This window comes from Denticeps clupeoides, chromosome 4 (genome assembly GCF_900700375.1).
Source record: "Denticeps clupeoides chromosome 4, fDenClu1.1, whole genome shotgun sequence".
NCBI classification, from domain to species: Eukaryota; Metazoa; Chordata; class Actinopteri; order Clupeiformes; family Denticipitidae; genus Denticeps; species Denticeps clupeoides.
Window position 1 is genome coordinate 3,621,692 of NC_041710.1, and position 25,442 is coordinate 3,647,133.

General features: G+C 46.4%; 1 protein-coding gene across 1 annotated transcript; it reads right to left on the reverse strand.

The window, feature by feature from the left end:
* Nucleotides 1–39: 39 nt before the first annotated feature.
* On the reverse strand, nt 40–24,105 carry myom1a (myomesin 1a (skelemin)). The gene is made up of 37 exons (XM_028976631.1): nt 24,010–24,105; nt 23,171–23,335; nt 21,543–21,683; nt 21,301–21,478; nt 21,060–21,217; nt 20,063–20,155; nt 19,883–19,971; nt 18,832–18,867; nt 18,217–18,378; nt 17,973–18,134; nt 16,299–16,440; nt 15,613–15,812; nt 14,728–14,784; nt 14,517–14,641; nt 13,201–13,384; nt 12,937–13,111; nt 12,669–12,790; nt 10,867–11,063; nt 10,648–10,774; nt 9,651–9,835; nt 9,140–9,254; nt 8,900–9,056; nt 8,685–8,791; nt 7,433–7,477; nt 7,219–7,355; nt 6,979–7,123; nt 6,205–6,264; nt 6,063–6,130; nt 5,841–5,966; nt 4,915–5,002; nt 4,797–4,835; nt 4,558–4,663; nt 3,424–3,587; nt 3,299–3,335; nt 2,667–2,689; nt 2,353–2,408; nt 40–1,251 (listed from the first exon to the last, which is right to left on the reverse strand). The coding sequence occupies exons 2-37, from the start codon at nt 23,284–23,286 to the stop codon at nt 982–984; spliced, it is 4,392 nt and encodes a 1,463-aa protein (XP_028832464.1). The 5' UTR covers nt 23,287–23,335; nt 24,010–24,105; the 3' UTR covers nt 40–981.
* Nucleotides 24,106–25,442: the final 1,337 nt, after the last annotated feature.

Sequence of the window (25,442 nt, forward strand, 5' to 3'; positions counted from 1 at the left end):
CTTAATGAAAATGAATAATAATCTGACACTGAGGCCAACCAGGGAGGCTAAGAAGCATGAGATCTGTTTATTAGGACTCAAGTAAGTCATCGTTTAGGGTACATTTATGTGTTTACATACTATTGTGTACTATGTGACATGCAGTAGACATTCAGTCGCAAGAAGTGCACTATGCAATAGTGCATTCTAATTCTAATTGCATGCATACAACAGGATAACACAACACAAGTGGCATACACCCACTTTTACAGGTAACCAAGACAACGTGTCATCTTGTAAGGCCCTGTTGCCAAAGGCTGTGTGGGAGTTTGATAACAGTATGATAAACTTGTGGGAAAGCAATTGCTCACTCGCCGTATTTACTAGAACGCACAGACACGGATGCAATACCCACAGAACACCTGCATCCAAAAAGCCAGCGCCCAGGCGTTCACTGTTCACTTTTAACACAGCAACATGTGAGGACGAGAAAGGGGCAAACACTCATATTCCCTTGTTCTCTGTCAAAAAGCATCTCTCAGTTTAATGCAACAAGACATAACCTGTCTGTCTGATTGTGTTTCTTTCCCCCGGCTTTTCTCTTTTAAATGCTTATTAGAAATGTGCTTTTCCACAAGGGCTTTGAACAAAACGAAAAAAAAAACATGACCGACAGAACAAAAGCAGACATTAAACAAATTCAAATGCTAATGGGGCTGATATAAAGCATCTGCACTTCGTGGGACAGCGCTCAAAGCATTGTTCCTCTGAGCGTGTCTTCCGAGGACGTGAATAAATTCCGGATTTTGAGACAACATAACCGTGCGCGCTGCAGCCTGGGCTCCACGCACAGTTTATAAGACAGTGTGTGTGTGTTCATCCAGTTATTTAAGTTCCCATTTCTGGTGGTGTTCTTCTAAAGACACGCCTTGGGGAACAATGCTTCGAACGATTGGCATGGCCATGTTCTAGCCCCGCCTTTTTCCATATCTGACCACCGACTCATTCTTTCTTGTCTCCCTTGACCTCTTCATCTTCTGGGAAGTAAACGCTAACAGTGAACGGCATGGCCTCGGTGCCATATTTGTTCTTCACCTGCAGGGCATATTTCCCAGAATCGACCGTGGTGACGGCAGCGATGGTGATGCTGGCGTACTTTCCGTGCTCGAACTTCAGGGTGTAGTGCTCGTCAGATTTCAGCTCCCTGTCGTTCTTCAGCCAGGACACCTCGGGTGCTGGGTCGCCCCATACGTTGCCGGTGAGGTTGAGAGACTGTAATAAAATACAATAAAATCACAGTAAGCAACACAATTCAAATTTTAATAGTCACATACACAGTCATACATGGTATGATATGCAGTGAAATGCTTTTAAAAAGGATTTGCCGGTAAAGGGTTGTTAAAAGTAAAGTCAACGAGCGCCATCTTGGACTCCAATTACCGGGTAATTGGTTGTTTCAACCTACAAAAATGCACCAGAGTACATATGATACTTATCTGAAATATCTGCACACGGCACCATCGGCAGACTTCACAAGCATGATCCCTGTCTTAATCAATCTCGGGAGTAAAGCAAATCTGCAGACAGATCATCAAGTCTTTTCGTCCTGCAACCTCATTACATTTGGTCCTCCCTGTGCCAACATATCTTATTCTGTTGAATTTAAACCCGTTGTCCTCATTCAAGGACATTTGCTTGTCCCTCTAGTGGTCAAGGAAGCACTATACACAAAACAAAGAAAACAAGATGGTGGCAATATCAGCTTCTTCTATGGTGCCTCCAGAAACAAGGTACTAATGCTCATCCAATTTTGTGGTCAAAACCTATGGGTTTTTTCATAAAAGTTTTAAATGGTGCAAGAAATTGACCCAAGTCTTGATGTCCTTATCTAACAATAATGACATTATTGTTAATGTTTTTTGTTTTAATTATTGTATTTTTTTGTATGTGATGCTGTACTAATTCCAAATGAAATTGAAAAATACACTCCAAACAAAAGCTGGGGTCTCAGGAGGTTATTGGCAGAACACAAATTCCAGCATTGGGTTTTAAATGCATGATCTAATGATCATAATCTTGGGATTATGATCTAATGATCATAATGATGCATGATCTAATGCATGATCTAATGATCATAATCATAATCTTGATCTAACAAAGTTCATCATCAAGCATGCATTTTCCCAGCGAGTCCCAGCAAGACATCAGCGAAAGACGCTGCATTTAGCTATCGCCTGGAGGGGAAAAAAAACACTGCAAACTCCTTTGGAGTGACCCGAATCCTAGGCCCGTTGGAATAGGAAGGCTGGGTAGGTTAGAACTGTGACTGGTGGGATAGACAGACAGTTTGGCAGGCTGAGATCTTGATATTACCTTGCCCTCCTGGATGGTCACCACATCAGGCAGACCTCCAACCACTCGAGCACGGTCTGTGTGGGGCAGGGAATAAAAATGTTCAGAAGGGCTTCCCTGAAGCGACGTCTTCCGACGCATGCCAGGATCAGTGCTGCTACTGGATTAATAACCACCACTCCATGAAATAATAAATAATCAGTCATTAAAATAAACGCAATCAGCACTCCCTATTCGTCCCTCGGGGAGCTGATGCTATGGCAACGCCCATTAAGTCACTCTTGTCCTCGAGGTACGCTCTCAGGAGGCATGCCGCGGCGGCAACACACACTTACTTCGCTCGGCGATGGCAGCCGCTCTGTGGAAGGGAGGAGAGAGACAAGCATCGCATCAGTGTGCGTCTCCAAATAGCATCAGAGTTCATACAGGCTACCTCCACACTTTCAACTCCAGGAAATATCACAGATTGCCGGTGTCTTTTTGTGCCGCGACACACCGAGACGTGCCGTCTATTCTGAGGGTCTTTGTGCAAGCTTATCTGAAAGCCCCAATTTCTTCTAAAGCACGAACGGCAAGTGTGTCAAAATGAAAGATCAAGTTAAAATGCAGAATTGGGCGGGTTTAATAAAAGTTATTAAAAAGCTACTGCAGAAAGACACTAATCTAGTGAAGTGAAGTGATTGTCACTTGTGATACACAGCAGCACAGCACACGGTGCAAACAGTGAAATTTGTCCTCTGCTTTTAACCATCACCCTGAGTGAGCAGTGGGCACCCGGGGAGCAGTGTGTGGGGACGGTGCTTTGATCAAGGGGACCTCAGTGGCACCTTGGCGGATCGGGATTCAAACCGGCAACCTTCTGATTACGGGGTCGCTTCTTTAACCACCACTGCCCCTGAGATCTACTTTCCACTGTAAATGCACAATGTCTTTATGAGGCTTAAATGAGTTTATTGTCACAACTTACTTGAGCCTCTTGAACTCTTCGTACGCCTCTTCCCAGGCTGCAACACAATTTGACACCCAGCTGTGATTGTGACACAAAATCAAAGTGAAAATGGAGAGGACGCGGACAAACATCAGACCCCCTACCTTGTCCGGTGAGGTCAAAGACCCTCTTGACGCCATCCTTGCCATCGAAGATGTTGATGCCGTACTTGCCCTTGTCCTTCTCTGTGGGCTCGTTGATCTTGAGCCACAGTTGCTCCCCACTCACACCGCACTGCACTCTGTCCGAGTGGGAGATCTTGGCATCCCTGCAAGACGGGGATGCAGGTCTGCATTTACATTTACAGCATTTTCCAGACGCCCTTATCCGGAGCGACTTACAATCAGTAGTTACAGGGACATTCCCCCCCTGGAGACACTGAAGTGTCCTGCTCAGGGACACAATGGTAATAAGTGGGGTTTCGGTTCATAGGCTAACAACGGATTTTAAAGGTCCCCTGACATAATTATTTTTTTTTGCTTTATATCGGTCTTATTGGTCCCCTAATACAGTATCTGAGGTCTGTTTTCCGAAATTCATCCTTGGTGCAGAATTACAGCCACTTACAGCCAGTCTCACAATGAGATTTCCTAGGACGCTCCATTTCGGAGAGCAGAATATAGAATCTGATGGGGACTTGACGTCATCAACACCATTCACTATGTTTGGCACAAACAGGAAGTCTGCACTATTTACATCTATTGCCATTTTAGCCACTGCAGGACATAGACTTGCTAGGGGAACTCGTATTAATGCTAAATTATCTCACAAAGTGAAATTTTCATTTCAGGGGACCTTTAATTTTCAAGTATTTAGACCAATATATATATTTTTTCGCTCTCAGATAATACCTAGTCACACTCAGTAGTTTGCCGCTGAGAATGCTGAAATTAAAGCTGATTATCTGCAGGCCCACATGCTATTTTAAAGGAACATAAAGTCACCATCGAGTAGACTGTTAATACAGAATGTGGGGCGTGGACATGAGTAAAGGAAAAGCAGAGCGTGAAATGCGGCCATCGCCTATATTTATCTTCTGTTTTTCTTCTCTTGTTCACTGCGCAACCTCATCGTACGTCGATTCATAGATTTATTTCTCCGGTTCTGCTGTACGGAATTGCGTGGACCGGTGCGGTAGTGCACGCTGTGTAAAGAACAGGGTGAAATGGAGCCACGGAAGGCCACGCTGAAGGTGAGAAAGAGAGGAGGAGATTGTAAATTGAGGTCCTGGGGCGTACTTGAGGAGCCAGCCGACGCGCAGCTCCTCGGTGTAATACACAACGGAGGTGTGAAGGATGATTCCGTGCTCCGTGCTCTGTACGCTGAGCTCGGTGGCCGAGTTGGCTGCGAGAAGGGGGACAGAGAGAGAGAGAGAGAGAGAGAGAGAAAGTGCTGCTGGAACTCATGCTGTGATGGTGCAGGGTGCAGGTTAGTGTCAACCAGCAGAGAAATGTGAAATTTACGGCAGTGACCTCACCGATGACCCTGAACACCTCGTTCATAATGTCCTCATAACCTGGAACACAAATAAATATTGAGGTTATATTATTTGGAGCTGCCTGGCGTATTCAAGCGGCGGCCTGAGACGGCGTCACCTTTGCCCGTCAGGTCGAACAGGCTCTTGTCCTTCCCTCGTTCGTCCTTCAGCTTGACCTCGTAAACGCCCGTGTCCGCCTTCGAGATCTGGACCAGAGATTGGGAGCAGTGGTGAGAGCGGGCAGGTGAGGGGCGGCACAATAAAAAAAGACGTATCAGAATGGCTTTGCACAGACATTATAAAAAAAAAAACGAAACGATAGAACGGGGAGGGAGGGGAGTGAAAAGGGAAGCTGCAGGCTTATAGTAACAACAGAGAGAGAGAGAGAGAGAGAGAGAGACAGACAGAAACACACAACGACTTATTAAAGAAAAGCTCCAGACTTTGGGTCTTCTGGGGTCTCCGTCAGCGCCGGGTTTCTTTTTCGTTTTTTCCTCTTTGTCTTTCTTAAAAACACACTGCAAATTAGACAGATATGCCCGTTAAACGCCAGCACTTCCTGCCGGACTGGCGTGGGAGGGGTTCGCCTCTCCCATGCAGCCGCGCTCCAATTAATGCGCCCGATGCCAGTCCGACTCGGGTGGCCTTCTTCGTCCCCACTTCGAAGTCAAGGGCTGTCACTCAAGTCGTGAAATATGACATCGTTTGGACCACAGGCCATGTTGAAATATGCTAGAGCCACCTGAGTGACACTGGCGGGCAACAGCACTTCGTAAGCACACACGGAGACACCATATATTTACGATATATGGACATAAATGTTGATGATGATGAACATAGTATGTTACAAAATAATCTTGGGATTTATGTGCACATTCAGTGTCCGGATTCAATAGGAATGTTGATATCAGCATTTATGAGTCCGTGTGCCACAGGGGGGCTGAAGCCGGTAGCGTAGAAGCTTTAAGCGGCGCCCGTCACACACGTCAGCTGCGAGGCCCCTCGGCCAAAAATTCCCAGCCAGACCCCCCAACAAAGGCCGACCTTGCCGATGTCGAAGGTCAGCACGCCGTTGACGGCGGTGATGTGCTTCGCGGCCTCGTCCTCCTCCTCGATCTCGATGGCGTCCTTAAACCAGGTGATCTCCGTCTCAGGCTTAATGTTTCCTATCTGTGGCGCGACCACAGCGGAGAATTTCACCGTGAGTGAAGTAAAGCACGTCTTGCGCAGCACATGCCCAATAAAACTGGGAAGCGTCCTCCTTACCTTGCATTTCAAGTGCACGTTGCACTCGGCGGTCACCTCGAAGCCAAGATACTCCACAAAGTGAGGGCCTGCGAGAGGAGAAAGGACGGCGGGTTTTACCTCGAGACGCTGCGGAGAAAAAGGGCGCCAAAGGGAGCCTCACCTTGTCTCCTGACCCACTCCGCTCTCTCAAATTCAGATTTCTTCTGAAGTGCGGCAAACTCTGAAGGAACAAAAGGAGTCATAAATTCTTAGATTACTGAACAGCTGATTCTGCTGTGGTGGCAGTGGTGGCCTAGCGGTTAAGAAAGCGGCCCCGTAATCAGAAGGTTGCCGGTTCGAATCCCCATCCGCCAAGGTGCCACTGAGGTGCCACTGAGCAAAGCACCGTCCCCACACACTGCTCCCCGGGCGCCTGTCATGGCTGCACACTGCTCACTCAGGGTGATGCAGTGGGTTAAATGCAAAGGACAAATTTCACTGCGTGCACCGTGTGCTGTGCTGCTGTGTATCACATGTGACAATCACCTCACTTCACTGCTGATATCCAGCTATCTATCTGAAAGTGTTGTGGTTTGATATTTGTGTCCTGCACGCATAGTTTATGTGTATTAAATTTATTTTTTCTTGTATGCACCCTGCTTCTTGTCCAGAGTATATTGCCTTGTGCACGTGACATGCATTTGTGAAACGATTGGTATTATTGTGGAACTAATGTCGTAGTCGAGCCTGGAGCGGCGTGTGAGGGTGCTGCGGCATGCACGGTCCTGCACTGCCCCCTGGTGGTTCCGCAGCATCACACTCCGAAACAACTGACGCCCAGTTCGTTTACATTTCAAACGGAACCTCGGGCCGCGGGTCTCGCTGACCGCTGGAGCGTTGGCCTAGCTGTGGCCCAGGGTTCTTCACCCACTCCCAGAGGAACCCGGACTCGTACCTTCGCCAATCAGCACCAGGCTGGTGCGGCCCGTGGCTTTTCCATCCACAAGGTTAAAGGTGAAGGTTCCCTCATCTGTCACTTCCAGCAAGTCCATGAACATCTCGATGATGCCAGTGCTCTTGTCAAAGTGCATGGTGTATTTCTGACGAAGAGGCGCGAGGAAAGAGACGTCAGGCATTTGCGCGCGTGTGCAATATCACATGATTGTGCCGAGTTCGACCAGGCTCGGAGCCCCACCTCTCCCTGGGTGACGACGTTCTCGTTGAACACGTACTCCACTTGACAGCCGGAGGTGAACTTCGCCACCTGGGCCCAGAAGCGAACGCGGCCCTTCTCCTGCAGCTCGATGGCCATCTCGCTCTTAAACGGAATAACTGCCAGGCAGGAAGTGGAATCAGCACCTCAGACAGCAACATAAGAGCAGGAAAAAAAAAAAATTCCATATGCTCACCAGGAAACTTGTGCTCGAAACTGAGGTCGAGAAGGCGTTTCAGATCTGGAAGGCAGGGGGGGGGGGTTAGAGTAGTAAAGATTAATAACACGAGGGACAAAAAAAGAAAGAAAGAAAGAATTCGATTTCTCTCCGTCACAGCGCTATTTTAACCTGCACAACACAATATGGCATGGCAGGGACAAATGGTGCGGGCTTCAACCGGCTCGCTGATTCGTGCCTCATCTTGATTCATGGCCACATTACACAACAAAAGGGTGGGGCGGGGGGAATGAATCAGGAGCTGTTCTCTGCTGGTGCCACGGTGGGCTCACATGGCAGGGCAGTGGCGGTGCCACGGCTGATGCCTCCTGTCCATACAGAGCGAAATGTGACATTTACATTACAGCCGCAGCATTTGGTAGACGCCCTTATCCAACGTGCTTTCATGTTGCCATCAGTGAAGAAATCGGTTCTGGTTCAGTAGGACCCCGAATATACACAGTACAGGCCAAAAGTTTGGACACACCTTTTATTCAATGTGTTTTCTTTATTTTCATGACCATTTACGTTGGTAGATTCTCACTGAAGGCATCAAAACTATGAATGAACATGTGGAGTTATGTACTTAACAAAAAGTGGAGCCCTGGCCTCCACAGTCACCGGACCTGAACCCAATCCAGATGGTTTGGGGTGAGCTGGACCGCAGAGTGAAGGCAAAGGGGCCAACAAGTGTGTTCAAAGCAGTAATCAGAGCAAAGAAACTAGAATATAAAACATGTTTTCACTTATTTCACCTTTTTTTGTTAAGTACATAACTCCACATGTCATTTTATTCACTCGGTTGTAGTTTTTCTGTCATAAGTCAGGCTATGAGAAAGTTTACAAGTTAGTCTCTACAAGTATTCAAGTATTCTCTACAGAGAAAGGTCTTAATCTGCCATTGTGCTGTTCTGACCTCGAGAAGTTCGTTCCACCACCTAGGGGCCAGGACAGAGAAGAGTCTTTTGAAAGTGAGCGTCCGACTTCACTGTTCTAATTCTACATTGGTGCTGACTCTGAAGGTAAAATGTCTTTGGGTTCTGTGCTGCGGGACAATTATACAAACCGGACCCTGTGAGGTCTGTCTAAGTACACTGATTTGATTCAATACAGACACATACTTTTCTGTAAAAACCACCACATAATGAGGATTGTTACTACAATTAACAGTATTAGAATGAGCATCATTAGATGTTCCAAAAGATGTTCATGGCTCATGGCTGCTACTTACCCTCTTCAGTGAGAGTGTAGCTGGAGGAGAAGCCATCGGTGTTGGTCACCATGCAGGAGTAGGAGCCCAGATCCTCCGCCGACAGGTCAGTGAATATGGCTCGGGATCTGATTTCAAGGGAAATGTTTTTTTTATTGCAGCAAATGTAGAAATTTGCCACGAAAATCACAAAAAAGGGAAATAATGCCACTGGTTAGGAGTTGAGCTCTGCTCACCGGCCCCCGGCTGTCTGGATGTTGAGGCGAGAGGTGTCCGTCAGAGCCTCGTAGTCTCTGGACCAGACGAACTGGGAGCCCTCGCGCATCTCGGAGCACTCAAAGATCATGGAGATCACGCCGTCGTCGTCCACATCAACAACGATTTCATTGGTGCCTGAGGAAATTACAAATCAATTCAATTCACGACTCCGAATTCCGGAGGGCTCCCCCCAGATTGGGTGGGTCTGTTCTGCTCACCTGGCCGAGTCTCTGCCACAATGGGCCCTAGGGGCTCACAAGGAATCCCGACACCAGCGATGTTCTTGGCGCTGACCCGAAGGACGTAGGACACGCCCTCCTTCAGACCTGCAACCTAACACAGAAATCAAGGCTCTTTAAAACTGTGCAAAGCTGAGAATGGAAAAAAGAGGAGGCTTTCCATTTAATGTTTTAAAACCGACATGAAACGCGTTTTTTCATCAGACTATATAGATTTTTATTTCATCTGGCTCTAAATGTGCACCTCTTTATACTTCAAAGGTCTCTTTAAAGCCACTCCTCAAGGCTGGTGCTATATTGAAAGCCTCAGGTCACGAATGCTTTTAGTGTGACGTAAGCAGCCCACGAGGGTGAAGGAGGGCCTGGTTTTCACAGCGCTATACATGAAGTGGCACATTGAGAGTGTTTTGCTAATGTCACATCAGACACATCTTCTTGACTTACAGAAATAAAACATTTTTAAAAATGGGCTTGATTGACACTCCCAAACCTTGAGGTAATGTTTCTGGGTGGACCGCTCGTTCACGCCTTTCCAGCATCCGTCGCTGGCCGAAGCCTCTTTGATGTCCACGTAGTAGCCGGTGACGGCGCTACGGCCGTTGAAGGCGGGCGTCTCCCACAGCAGCACCAGAGAGTGCTTGCGGACCTCCAGCACATGCAGCCCGTGGGCCGGTCCTGTGGAAAAGGCGTGTCTGTCTGCATCAGAGACCACGTCACACTGCGCAATGAAGGCAGCGGGCACTGGGACCATCTACACACTGCACGATTTTAGGGACGTCCCAGATTTTTCATATACCAATTGCTGACCAGTTATTTATCAATCATTCAATCATTAGTCCGTTCAGTTTTCTAATAATAAATGAACGATAAACGCATCGCTTCCAAGCCTACTAACTTTCACCATGGCAGACTATCTTTGGACAATTGTTACAACTAAGCTGAACTAATAAATCCATTAATCTATTAATAATGGGTCAAAATGATCTGCTAATGATCTTAAATCACTAGCAACACACTGTCATTAGGACCATCTAAATACACAAAGTATATGTCTGGAGAAACGTGGCAATATATCATTTATATCAATATATAATTTATTTAGCCGTATTGTCACTTTAGGCCCCGTCTACATGACAACGCTTTTCTCTAAAACGGGTTTTCGGTTTCCAAAAAAAGAGTGTGCCGAACGTTGTTTTAACCCCCTCCACACCGTTAAGTGGCGCTGTAACGCCCCGCTCTTTTTGTTTGGGGTCAAGTTCTCCCCCCGCGGTGAGTTAAACACGTCTTTTGTAATTAGAAATGTGCACCGTGGACTGGACTTCATGGTTGTATGTTGGACGCGTTTGGGGTTATAGGTCAGGTTGAAGGTTGGGCCGATAAGCCAGCATTTATACGTGGACGCAAGGCCAGATCGGATGGAAATGTTCCCGTTTTAGAAAACGTTCTCGCGTGGATGGCGCCTGAAGTCGTTCCCCAGACGCAGATACCTGGCACAGCGACCGTCCACTCCTTGCACTCCAGAGGGGCGCTGGGCGGCGAGGCCACGCTCAGCCCTGCCATGTTAGCGGCCCGTACCTGGAACTGGTAGAATTTGTTCTCCTTCAGGTCCACAGCCTGGCGAGAAGCAGAGGGGGCCGATGGACTAAATCGGAAACCGAAGCCATGCTTCAGCTGTGATGTGACGACGGCGAAGCACCGTGACTCACTTTGTAAGAAGTGCCAGTGACGGCCTGGGTGTTCAGCTCGTGCCACCCGTCCGCCACGCCGTCCTTAACGGTCCTGTAGTCCAGGTAGTAGCCCCGGATGTCTGCGCCGCCGGTTTTGGTGGGCGCCTGCCAGCTCAGGACCATGTAGCCCTGGAAGCGCTCGGCCAGAGTGACCCCAGTTGGGGGCGCAGGAATCGCTGAGCACAAGAGCTCAGGTTTGACTTCATTAGCACACACGTTGCTCCTGACATGGCATTTGAACCGCGCCCCGCCGGAAAATTCTAATAAGGAGCGGCACAGTTTCATAGACGGGCTCATTAATGATAGAGCCAGGACTGGTACTGTCTGAAAGTTGAGTCGTTTCATTCTGCATCCACAGATCTTTGTCAATCTGAGTGACAATCTGAGATTGACAAAGTTCTGTGGATGCAGAACGAAACGTCTCTACATTAAAGAAAGAAAGTCCAGTTGCCCCGACTCAACTTTCAGACAAATTCACCTGGATGACTGAGAATCTTCACTAGACTGGCACTGCTAGCCTACGCAGATTTCTTTTTTCCGCACTGAGAAGTTCTACATTCGACACGTGCGGGTACAGTGCATACATCTGAGAAGAAGTGAAGTGATTGTCACATGTGATACACAGCAGCACAGCACACGGTGCACACAGCGAAATTTGTCCACATAAGTGCCATGCTATTAAAAAAAAAAAAAAAGAACCACATACTCACACGCCACATGCCACTGAGCTGAACTCTTCCCCCAAACACCTCAAAATGAGATTGTTTTTAGGGCTCGACGGGGGCACTTCCCATCCACTTTGAATGGGGTGGCGTCATGCGCTCAATACAAAAAGTTAGAAAATGTTGAACTTTCCAAGCACAGAGCAAACGTCAGCCAATCAGATCCAATCTTCCCGAGAACTGCGAAACAGCGGTTGGTTTCCGCTCCTGTGCTCCCTGCACAGCAGACACAATCACGGTCAAGAATCGACACAACACATACAGTACAGGCCAAAAGTTTGGACACAAACTCCATAACTCCACATTTTGATGCCTTCAGTGAAAATCTACCAACGTAAATGGTCATGAAAATAAAGAAAACACACTGAATGAGAAGGTGCGTCCAAACTTTTGGCCTGTACTGTATATCCTCAAACTACACATATAATGCTCTCTTCCTGGTTTGTAGTCCTTGGCGGTACTGAATGTGTCTGGCCTCTATTTACACTAAAAGTAATCTGTCACACCTAATAATTCAGCATTGCCTTAATGTGAATAAACCAACCAAACCAGCTGTTAGTAGCATTACGGTCAAGTAAACAAAAAAAAAAAAACTATTTACTCATAAACATAAATTAGACAGCTACCGTAATGAGAAAAAGGCTGTAAACAAACACCAGCTCCGCTGATTCTTCTTTCGCTGTACGGTGTGAGCTCGGCTCTGTTAGCGCACCTGCCCCGGCCGCCACCCCAGCCATGCAGAGTCGAGCAGAACACACCATGCAGTTTGCCGACCTTGCAAACGCCGCCTAACAAGATGTCAGATCAAAGTCTCTTTTCACTTATTCGAACTGTCTCCACTTCCTATCAAAGCGATGGCCAGAGGGGCGGTTCCGGGTGTACAGTATGTCTTTCTTTCAATTTCATTAAAGGCATTCCTATTTGTTACTGTCAATGTCTTCGTATCCATGATCTTATCCTGGAAAAAATCTACACTTGTCTGAGTGTTTGTTGAAAAAGTTGGATCGTGCACCATTCCGTCGTTACACGCGTGAACCCTGTGCTGAGGGATTTACTCACCAATGCCGGCCTGCACGAGGACCGCCTCAGACGCCGCCGAACTGTCGCTGTAGCCGGCTGCGTTCACGGCCTTCACCCTGAACACACACTTCTCCCCCGTGGTCAGCCCGTGGCACACAAACCTGCGGCGGAAGACGGAGTTCAAGACCTTTCAACGCAAGATGGTCCTGTCTGTTGTTGCTTTGGTTCTTGAACACCGCGGTGTTCTGTAGTCAGGATCGGTGTCATTGCAGGCCAGTTCGGTGTCGCCTACGGTGACGATTGGTACCTGGTGCATTTCACAGGCTTGTTGTTGCAGGGCACCCACACGTTGCTGCCTTCCACGCCGACCTCGATGTAATAACCCACGAGGCGCTTCACTTCCTTGGAAGCCCCCCATGATACCACCACCGACGTGGCCGTGTTCCTGGTGGCCACGACGGGGCCTGGAGTTGAGGGCAGGTCTGTGAAACGTGGCAGATTACAACATTATTCTTTTTTTTTTTTTTTTTTTTTAAATCAGTGTTTTCCAAGCCATGGCGACCCATCTCACCCAATTTGTCTCCAACCGTGGTGGGCCTGGTGGGTTCAGAGGGCTCCCCGACACCAGCAGAGTTGCAGCAGCGCACTCGGAAGGAGTAGGAATTGCCCTCGGCCAGGTCGAACAGGGCAAAGCGGGGTGATTTCGAGGGCATGCCCGTATTGACCCTCTGCCACGTGTCTGTGCCCACAATGCACTGTAAAAAAAAAATAAAAATCTAACCATTACAAACACCGAGATCAGGGTTCCCGGCAGCGTTCGTGGAAGCCCCCCTGACTGAATGGGTTTGTTCCTAAATTAAAGTGAAGTGATTGTCCCTTGTGATACACAGCAGCACAGCACACGGTGCACACAGCAAAATGTGTCTTCTGCATTTAATCCATCACCCTTGGTGAGCAGTGGGCGGCCATGACAGGCGCCCGGGGAGCAGCGTGTGGGGACGGTGCTTTGCTCAGTGGCACCTTGGCGGATCAGGATTCAAAACGGCAACCTTCTGATTATGGGGCCGCTTCCTTAACCGCTAGGCCACTGCTGCCCCTCCTGTCTCCTCTGATCATAATTTTTTGCATTCTTGCGTCATTACTCAGTGTTGTAGTCATTATGGGAAAAAATGAATAATTTATGGTTATGGTTAGGGCTGCTTAACAAATTGGTACAACATCACATGATGTAGAGGGTTATAGCGCAACAGTCTTTTATTTTATGCTATTTTTCTTTTCTACAATTTTGGATCTAATCCCGGAAGATTTGTGGAGTAAACCGGTTTTAGGTTTAGGACTGGTCATATAGATGACCATTTGGCACCTACACTCCGGGAATTTTCACAGATTCATCCATGCCGAATCTGCCAAAGTTCTGCCAGCTTCTTTGGCCCCTTGCATGCGCTGCTCTTCTGAGATCAGCGGAACGTGAGGTCCATGGCCAAACCGACATGCACCAAATGGCATTCCATTGTTGCGGATTTTGCAGATTATTCTGAGGGGTGTTCTGGACCGTAATCTCTCGTCCCTTTTTACAGACAGAGTGATATCCGCTTCCAGAATTTGCTGTCATGTACTACAGTCTATTCTTTCTTCTACCAATCAAATGTTCCTTGTGCCACTGGCCTCAAAACAAGCCCAAGGCACAATCCACCCACCCCCATGCTTCATAGTCTGAGAGTTGAGCTTTTCCTTTTTTTATCTGCTATCTTCTCCTGCACCATGAGCATCATATAAAATATTTTTTTTTATGTTTAACTCACTTAACCTCTCTCACTCATAGACAGTTTATGGAAATAAAGGCCATACCTTTGCACCACTTTTACACAAATTCCAGTTTTAACTCACCTTCTCCACAAAGTACATGATTCCCTCATGGCCTCTCTGTTCCGGAGGCTTCCAACTCAGGACCACGTAGCTCTTGGTTGCCTCGGTAACAGCCAGATCACTGGGTTGACCGGGCACCACTCCCACTGAGGAAGCAAAGCACAAGTTCCCCTTGCTGCCCACGCCACTGCAGTGTAAACACAGCTACATACGGATCCTGTCAGGCTCCTACCCGTGGGATCCTCCTCCGAAAATTTGATCATACCAGTCCAGGGAGCAGAGGGACGAGCTTAAGCAAAAAAATAAAGAATAAAAAATCAAGAGAAAAGTGAGTTATTATAACAATGACAAAGGACAAACAACAAGGACAAGGAAACCGTTCCGGTGACACAAAATCAGGAATTTTGATTGGTGCTTTAATACTTCCTGAAAATGTGTACAGTTACAGTTACAGTACAGCTAAAGTAATTCCAGTAAAAGTACAAAGTACTCTTCTCAATACTACTCAATTACTAGTTACTTTCAAGCTAGTTAAATTTGTCATAGAAATAATGAATGTTGTCACACCCAAATTTCACTGTTTTAGTGAAAATAGCGTGAGACCGGATTCCTTTATTGGCAACCAAAATGGCACTCAAATCTTTCTATTTATACTCAGTAATGGGGTGTAAAAGGGTGGTCGTAGCCTAGTGGGTAACACACTCGCCTAAGATCCAGAAGACCCAGGTTCAAATCCCACTTACTACCATTGTGTCCCTGAGCAAGACACTGAACTCTGAGTGTCTCCAGGGGGGGACTGTCCCTGTAACTACTGATTGTAAGTCGCTCTGGATAAGGACGTCTGATAAGTGCTGCAAATGTAAATGTAAATGTAATTAGTAATCCATATCGATCCTTGAACTGTCAGGAAGACGAGCATTAAATATAGTACCTTTTTTGGTAGCCTATCTAAGGACTGAACCTAGAGCAAAAATTATTTTGCATGATTGTGTAGCCAAGTTCTACACAGGTCCTTGATCTCTGGACACTTTCCATTGAAAGACAATGGAAAGTTGTCAGGAAATGAGTCAGGACAGCCCGCATCCCGGGTGTTTTGTATCCTGGCCGTTCAGCCCACCTCTCAGACGAGCACGATCAGAAGGGTCCACAGCGGCAACGGGGTCAGAAACTCGGGAAGGCCGGCTCTCGCCCGCTCTGTTGATGGCGCGGACCCTGAAGTAGTAGGAGCGCCCCTCCACCAGGCCGGTGACGGGGAATCGGGCAAATGTCACCGGGGTGTCGTTGCACTGGACCCAGTTTTTGGTGCCAACCTCACACCTGTGCACAAATGTCAACGCCATTTAGTTTCCATTTAGTTTAGAGGTTCTTAAAATGACACACTCCAAACTATTAGATGCATTACACAATGTATATTAATATGTAAATCTTGCAGGTCTGGAAAATTCACAGATTAATATTAATATTAATAATATTATTAATGAGAATGTGAAAGGTTGCAGTTATTGTAATGTTGTACAATGTGAACAAATACTAATCAGACCTAATTAAACGACTTCTAACATGCTGCACATACTATAAAATTGCAATAATAAAATGATTGTAATTATGCACTCAACTCTCGTTATTTTTAACAGAATGAGCCACAGACAATTTTAAGTGAAAAAAAGTAGATTACGGCTGAGTTTTACAATAATAGTAACACATTTATATCAGTTTTGCATCCCTAACTAGTGATAATGTGCAGCCCTGGTGTGGTATTCGTTCTTTTCTCATGCAGTGTTGATGTAGACGGACTGTAAGGACCTGTCGATGAAGTAGCCCAGAATGGAGCTGCTGCCCTCCACTGCCGGCTGCTTCCAGGTCACCACGACGTAGTCCTTATTAGCATCATGGCAACGTACGTCCAGAGGGGCCACAGGGACCCCCTCCTCCTCCACATCAGCATCTGGCAAACACACACACGTCGGAGTGGGTAACAGTGCTGCGACACTCGCTCACAAAAATGTGACGTTAACATACTGATGTTAACATGAACGGATGCAAACGCCCTGACAACTTCCACATGACAGTGACACTTATGGAGGCTTCCAGCGTGGAGAGCAGTTCAACAGATGAGGTGTCCTGGGTCACCTCTGGTGACAGGCTGTCCAGATATAGAAGCTGGATTCCTTGAGAGGAACTTAATATCAGAGGGGTGGTTCCACATTCAGACACGGAGCACCGAACGGCAGCAGGCCTGGGCCACAGAGTATATAAAATCCCAAACCGCAAAGACGCCACTGAGGTGCCACTGAGCAAAGCACCTTTTTCACTTTTACTTTCTGTGTGGGAACACAGAAAGAATTGCAGTTCTCTTCTTTTTGTCTCTCCGCAAACTCCAACTTCTAGAGAATTCTGCTGTTTGGGTCCGAACTCGTACTCGCCCAAGAGAACACATTACCCCAGTTGCCCATAGAAGCAAGGATAAAAGTTAAAATTGTAATTCTCATGTTTAAGTAATAACCTTGCCCTCCTGCTCCACACTGCCACTCGTTCCCGCTCTCTCAGGTCATCCTCTGCCACTCGAGTTATTGTTCCTCGTGCCTGTCTTATCACCGTGGGTGACAAAGCTCCTCGTCTCTGTAACTTACTCCCTCTGGACATTAGGAATTTGGATTCTCTTCCTTTATTTAAGACACGGCTCAAACCTCATCTGTTTAAACTGACCTTTTTGCTTTAACTCAGATTTTAAAGCTTATTGTTCTGCTATTTTTAAAGATCCCCTGATATGAAAATGTTTTTTTTCGTTTTATATCGTTCTCTGAACGATATCTGTATCTGAAGTCTGTTGGTGCAGAATTACAGCCACTTTGATCCAGTCCCACGATGAGATTTCCCAGGACGCGCCGTTTCAGTGTCTGTAGCTTTAAATGCTAATGAGAGAGAGAGGAGAGAGGCGGGACGAGGAGGAAAGCGGCCTATAGAAGTTGAGGCGCCATTCATCATCACCACCATTCACCAACCACAATGTTTGCCGCAGACAAGTTGTGTCTGCATTTTTCCAGAAAAAAAATCAAATGAACCCACTGGTTCTGCAGAGTCTCACGTGATGAAACTAAAACAATACATTTGTGTTGATTTTTACATCCAATCACCAAGCAACTGCAATGCTTCACACGTTTGGAAGCCATGACTGTCAGTGGCGATAATGAGAAACTGGAGGTAACCTTTCCCCTTATGACATCATAAGGGGACAAATTCCAGATCCGCCCATCTGAGCTACCTCATATTAATGTTAAATAAATTCCCAAAGTGAAAATTTCATAATAGAGGACCTTTATTTGTTTAATTTATTTCTGCAAGTTGACCCTGTGTTTTAGAAAGGCGCCCTGAAAAAAAAAAGTATAATAATTATTATTATTATTATTATTATTATAAAGATCATTAGTTAAGGTAAAGAGACACGCGAGAGGGGCATAGTGTCCACGCAAGTCTCACCTCTGACGAAGACGTATGCAGAGTGGGTCTCAAAGCCAGACTTGGTGTTGACGCGGAGCGTGTACAGGCCCTCGTCCTCTTTGTTGAGGTGCACCAGTGTCAACATGGCCTTCTCCCCACTCCAGTGCATGTTCACCCACTTCGAGGGCTTCAGGAGGACATCTGACAACAGACAGAAGCTACAGCGAGCAGCCATGTCCAAATGTTCAAACGCGAGCGCAGATGTCTTCTCGCGTGTACGTACTGTCTCTGTACCACAGCACATCGGGCTGATAGCGCTTTACGTTGGGGTAGATGATCACGGTGCAGCCCAGACTCATGGTCTCCCCCTCATGACCAAAGGACACCCCGAACTTGTCAATGATTGTGGCTATGAAGGTGACTCCATATTCATCACAGAAGCCATCTGTTCACAACGAAAATACAATCAGTATTTAATTCACTTAAGAATTCACCAACCTCACAAGATTTTTCATGCAGAATTAATGTGTGTGTATATATATCACTGTGTAGATAAAGCCATTGTGTAACATGACACTGAATTTCCTTATGTTCATGAAACAGTGACATGATGCGTGTAGAGGAAGGGACTCTGTTCTCCTGTTGTATTCTGAGCAGCAATACCATATTGTTCTCCATCTGTGGACTTTTGCTTGTGGGAGAACAGAGTTGGGACGCATACCGATCAATATGAATATTTCAATTATTTTTAATCTTTATAAATTGTGGGTTTTACACTTTTAGATATTCCCTTCATGAACAAGATGAAAAACCCTTTAAATTAGTGTCTTTCCTTACTGACTGAAACGGTATGCTACAAATGTTTTTTGTTGGTTTTTTTGAAAATGATAAAACTCACGTGGTTTGGCAGAAACAACTTCATCCTCTTGGAACCCTTGGAAAAACAAAAGAAAAAACAGCCACTTGAAATGGCTATGAACAAGAAGGGCGTTAGTAGCCTAGTGGTTAACACACTTGTCTATGAATCAGAAGACCCAGGATCAAAGCCCATTTACTACCATCGTGTCCCTGAGCAAGACACATAACCCCAAGTTGCTCTGGAGAAGGGTGTCTGGTAAATGATGTAAATGCAAATGCTGGGTGGTTGGTTATTTTCATATTAGTTAGTTATTAGCTTATTTAGCTTAGTCCTCCCAGTGTGACGCCGCGGTGCCCTGGGCCCTACTCACCCACAGGTGCCACCCACAAGGGCCCTTTAAATGTAAGTGCATTGCGGTTTGGTTTTTTGAACCCTGTCTGCCACATTACTTGTCTGTGTTTATGTCAATATTATTTTCTGTTTATTAAAACCTCATGTTTCTAAATTTCTGCAAGAGTCATTATTTTCGCCGCATCAATTATTCATCCCTGAAAAATCCACGCGTTCCATTCCATTAAAATTCAGTCCTTAGTTTTAAGTTTCATCTTATTTGCATGGAATTGTAAAAAATATTTATGAACCCTTTAATACTCTGTTAGAATGATGCTTTTTTACGATCGTTGTTCTGTGTTTTCATTATTTCCATTTTTTTTAAATCACTTTGAATGTGCTTTATAAAATGAACTTGCCCGGCACAGTTACGTGAAAAAAAATCGCTATTTATTAAAAACCCGCTCTTTCCATTTATCTCACCAACTGAAGACGTTGGAGAAAAAGAAATCCTTGCGCTCAACAGGCTGTTCATTTCTGTCACACCAACGAGGGTGAACTTTAACACCACAGAGCTGCAGGAAGCTCAAAATAGACTTAAAAAAAAAGAAGTCTCTGGCATTTCCCATGCTTGGCAGCCACTTAGGCACGTGGAGGTAAGAAAGGGGCAGTTGGGGGAGGAAACGTGGTAAAAATGTGTGAAAATGAGAAGAATAATAAAGCGCAAGCGCCGAGGAGTCATGAGGATGCACGAACGTACTTTTCACGACGACCGAGGCGAACGATGAACTCTCCCCTTTCACGTTCAGCGCAGACGCTCGATACTCAGCTGTGTCCATAAAGTCACAGCTGCGGTGGAGGAAAACACACAAGTGGGACAAACATGAAATGTCACCAGGCTCCACAAACTGTCACCCGTGTGACCTTTCACCCTGCGCACCTTTTTATCTCCAGAGAGTGCATGTTGTAATTGCTCTCCACTGTGTACTTGTCAGGGTGACCCTTGGCATCAATGGGAACGTTGTTCTTGTACCTAAAGGTGAGGACGATGGGACACAGGCAGTTGAGGAACAGAAAAGGGCGAGCAACAGACTTAAATCCAGGCAAATCAATTTCCTGTAAAAGTTTTTTTATAAAAAATGTAGAGGCTCGACAGACACCGAGAAAGCTGGCGAACTTTTCCATTCAGCCAGGAACAAGCTGTACAAGAATGGCATTGAAAAAGATTGTTAACACTAATGTTACCTATGCTGCGTGTAACAAAAAAAAAACTTTTTATTCAAGTCTCAGTAACTTAATTATAACACCATGCACTACCATCTTTTACTAGTCCTGGTCATTTTTATCTGCCATTTGTCTAAGGCCCCGTCCACACGGACACGCGGAAAACAGAAATTCGCTCTGGAACCCATTTCAGAATGGGTTCCCTGAAACATTAGACAGAAATGTTCCCATGTTAGAAAAAAGCGTTCTTGTGTAGGGCTGCCATGCGTCCCATAAAATTAGGTCCATGTAGACAATTACATCACGTTCATTCTCAGTTAGCGTTCATTATATTTTTATGTCTGTTGCGTATTAAGTATGAATTGTAATAGTTTCTTGAAACAGCGGTTTTAGATATCATTTACCATATTGCTTGGCTGTTGTGGCAAGGCGCCACCACGGTAGGTGTCCTCTACTTTTCTGCATGAAACGTGGCAACCCTGGCTTGGAGGGTTGTCTAAACGGAGTGTGACTTTATTTGGTTAGAGTACTCATGTACTCGGGCTTCAATGTCAGCATTTATAGGCCATATTACAACAATTCAAAATGGACGTAGGTGCCAGATCACTCTGCTATATGGAAAGATTTATGATGCCTCGGCTCTAAACCTGGTTGCTTAGCGCTGCTGACTGCAACGAGTGCTGCGATCTGCATGGCTTGGGCGGAAGGCTCACCAGGCCACGCGTGGTTTGGGCCAGCCGGCCACGGTGCAGTGCAGCGTCACGTTCTTCCCCTCCCACACCGTCTGGCCCTTGGGCTTCACCATGAACTCTGCGGGGTGGGTCAGACTGTCCGGGTTCATTTTCTTCTGAAACTCCTCTTTCTCGTGCATCTGAGGCCGGAAAGGAGCTTACTTTAGACGTCGCACTGCTCTGCTGACAGCTAAGGTCAATTCATTGCTCCACAGAGACCAACCTTCTTGCCCAGAGTCAGACGGTCTGCCGACTCCCTCATCAGCTTCTTCCTTGTCTTCTTCTCCACCTTCATCTGAAAGTCCTCCTCTCTGGAGAACAGGTTTCTCATGACCACATAGCCAACGCCTTCCTCCTTCACCTCCTCCTGGGACTCCATGAGCTCTCTGGCAACCTGATGACTGGAGAAGACAAAAGCTTAAGTTCTCATATTCTAGTACTTTCTCATAATGCATTCTTGTTCACCTGCTTCGGAACACTGGCACCACGTATCCGATGACTTCGGTGTCTTTGTCCACAGCCAAGTAGGACCGCTTGGCTTTCTTGGGTAGCGACCTGAGCCTGTGCTCCTCCTCTTTCGTTCCAGAGGCCGTCACAGTGCTCACCCTGTGAGGACCAGCTCTGGGTAAATGGCAGGTTATGGACGGCACAGTCAGACAAAGTCAGCGATGAAGAGTGCAGACGCCTTCAGCCTGTTCTCCGGGCACAGCGGTTACTGAATGTCAAAGGTCATGGCAAAAGTCATTAAATTGGTAAATCGGTAATTTGACAACTGCAAACTTGACAAGTTTTAGAGGAAATTGGAGAAAGTTAAATGGGATGGACAGAGGCGGGTGTGAATATAGAATCGTCCTCATCGGGTAACTGGCAGGATTATCGTTTTATTCAAGTCATGCGTTGGCCTGATTTGGAATCAATATCTCAAAAAGAAAAGTTGCAAAAGAAGAGAAGAAGATTGCAATCCTCCTCCAAAAAAACAACAACAATAATTCTGTGCAACAGACACACATTTGATTCTATTACTAGCTTTAAAGGGTCGAATTTACATCCTATGGAAATAGATGCATAGATTCAAACAGAAAACATGCCGCTTTACACGGATGAGCCCCTGATCCCGTCCACTTTCTTTCATGGGTCTCAAGCCACGACCCAAAACCCTCCGGTTCTACTCCAGTCCATGCTGACCGAATAACCGGGGGCAGTAAATCAGCGGCCAGTTACAGTTACAGTGCCAGTTCACCTCGGTCGGCCAGGAATAGTCTGGAGAACCAGGAATATCTCTGGCACCGGTCACACATTCGGCGCAGAACGGATGGTCTTATATCGCCATAGCAATATAAGACCCAGAATAATGACATGTCTAATTGCCTAATTAATCTGCTTCATAAGAGAGCTGGGGGGGGGGGTCACTAGTAAAAAGCAGTTTCCTTTACCCTGCAGACACTGAGGAGTGAGAAGTGGGCACGAGGGCTGGGCATGAGAAACCACACCAAAAATCGAAAATATTAAAAATACAAACCCCAGGAGATAAAAGGCTGTCCGATAATGATGTACCGTTGGAGCAAAAAAAAAAAAAAAGATAGCACACTCACATTTGGACATGGAATTATGGTATAAATATCGAATGAAGTTGATCAATGGCAACGGCGCAGGCTACTGATTTTATCAAGTTAATAAGCAGATGAGACAGCATGATATTTTAACGCTTGTTGTTCTTGTGGTTTTGCACAAAGCTCATAAAGCCGGGAATTATTAGTGGCTTATTTGGCTGCGTTCAGTGACATTAGAGCCTTCTAATTGCTACACGTGTTTCTGGGACCGTGGTTACTGAAGGTTTTAGTCTGAAGCAGAAGTAAGGGGGCTAGATAGGGAAGGGTGGGAAAGGGGCGATACCGGGGCCTCGAGGGCTCCGCATGCTGCAGCTCAGGGGACCGGGCCCCCTCCTTACCCACGGTTGTGGGACTGGCTGGGGACTCTGGGACCGTGGTTACTGAAGGTTTTAGTCCGAAGCAGGAGTAAGGGGGCTAGATAGGGAAGGGTGCGAAAGCGGCGACACCGGGCCCTCGAGGGCTCCGCATGCTGCACCTCCTTACCCGCGGCGAGTCTGCCGGCTCACAGTCCTCTCCACCCGGACGCTCTGCTGAACGCTACTCTCATGGTGCCGGTGGTGCTGCTGCTGCTGCTGCTGGACTCGCACCGATCCTGACATCCTGCTCGCTCTCTAAAGCCACCAGCGTCCCGCGGGTTCCCTTTTTCCACTTCAAGCACAACCACCAGAGTGCATGAACTTGATTTCCAGTGAATGATATTAATAAATCGCCTTCAAAAGGGGCGTGAGCAGGAGACCGTTCGAAACCATTTATAATAATCTATTTTGATAATTCATTATTTGGGATGCTTTTCATCCCTCCATCTGTTTGGTCCATGTAAACAGAATCCACATGGACGTGCAGGATGCAATTTGCCAAATGTTCAGTTCTTATGGAACGTGTCTCCACAGCAAAGGTCCAAATGAAAGCTTCATTATACATTACTGCCAGGCCGGAGTATTTACGCGCCGCGTTGAACCGCATATTGTTGGACCTAGATGACACACCGTGGAGTGTACGAGCTTGTTGTTAACACTTTTTGCACAATAATGATGCTTAACCTGAGAGCACAAGACCCTAATTATACTACAACAATTACTAGACAGAAAGTTAATAATAATTAAGAGTACGTTGTGATGCGGACTGATGCACATCTTGCATAAAGCTCATAAATGACGTCATTAAACATGTATAATTAGAATAATATTGTTGTTTTGTTAGTGTTATAAAAGTGAATCGGATCGAAAGCAGCTTGTTAGGCCCCGCCCATTTCAGCCCTATAATATAACTTTTCATAACGACGAAGTAATTTGGGGGGTGAAAAGAGGACGCGTCCTACTCACCAGAACAAAAGAGGGTCGACCGGCGAGGCGAGGAGGGACAGCCGAGCTGGACGAAGTCCGGGCGACCCGCGGAACAGAAATAACGCGGCGACTCGGCAGAATGCGCACGGCGCGCCACGCCATGTATGGCGCCCGGGGCGCTTAAATATAGCGGCAGGGGCGGGGCCGGCTCGGAACAAGGTTTTACATTTACACCATTTACCAGAGCGACTTACAATCAGGAGTTACAGGGACAGTCCCCCCGTGGAGACACTCAGGGTTCAGTGTCTTGCTCAGGGACACAATGGTAGTAAGTGGGGTTTGAACCTGGGTCTTCTGGTTCACAGGCGAGTGTGTTACCCACTAGGCCACTACCACCCCTTGGACGTTGTTGTTTCACATTTGGTATATTAAAAATAATTATTCTGTGTGTGGAAGAAAAATTAGCGAAGACAGGCCCACGTCTGTGATTAAGGGCCTTTTTTGGTCTGTTAAAATACCAGACACTGTGTCAATGATTAAGTCTGCTAGAATACCGTGTTAAATTCACCTTAGTTAGTGAAAGTGAAGTGATTGTCATTGTGACCCGGTGAAATGTGTCCTCTGTATTTAACCGTAACCCTTGGTGAGCAGTGGGCACCAGTGTGTGGGGACGGTGCTTTTCTCTACACTCTCCTCTACCCAATCGACTCTGTTCTCCTTTGTTGTCCCTGGCTGGTGGGACAACTTGTCCGGCTCCATTCGACTAGCCGAGACCACCACCACCTTTAAGAAGCAGTTGAAAACCCACTTGTTCAAAAAGTATTTCAGACGAATCTAATACTTACACATACACATGCACGGACACTGCACAAAAAAAAATATTATTTTTTCTTCGTCCAGCACTTAACAATTCCCCAGCATGTTCTTTTTCTGACAAGTTGGGCCTTATCAGGGCTCTTAGTTTTGTAAACTCAAAATCTATAGAAATCGAACGAGAACTACTGGTGTCGTCCTCTTGTAAGTCCCTTTGGATAAGGGGGTCTGCCAAGTAAAGTAAAGTAAAGCATTCTCTATAGTACACTTCTCCGCCTCTACAACTGTAGGACTTTTTCCTCTTCTTGGACAAACCATCACCAACCCTGCACTGACACCACTTGCAGGCTCACTCTACCCTGGAAGGGGGTCCCTCGCTGTATCAACCCTTTCCCCATGTTGTTCCTTGCGTGCTGAAGGGTCAAGTGTGGGGCCTGTTAAAGCCCATTGAGACATACTGTACATACTGCAGGCCAGCGGGGATTCATCCATCCATCCATCCATCCATCCATCAGTCCATTCATATATTCTTTTGAACACATTGAAATAAATCCCATTCCATCGCCAGAAAGCCGAATTCATTGGTGCATTACGTCACTGTCCCCTACCTGTGGAAAGAAATGCCTTTTTTTTTTTATTTGCTTCATTGCCGACGTTTA

Coding starts and splice junctions, on each gene's coding strand:
- myom1a (XM_028976631.1), bottom strand. CDS start 23,286: ATGTCAGGATCGGTGCGAGTCCAGCAGCAGCAGCAGCAGCACCACCGG. Junction 13,112..13,200: donor CACGGTTGGAGACAAATTGG/GTGAGATGGGTC, acceptor CACGTTTCACAG/ACCTGCCCTCAACTCCAGGC. Junction 5,967..6,062: donor ACGTGCACTTGAAATGCAAG/GTAAGGAGGACG, acceptor GTCGCGCCACAG/ATAGGAAACATTAAGCCTGA.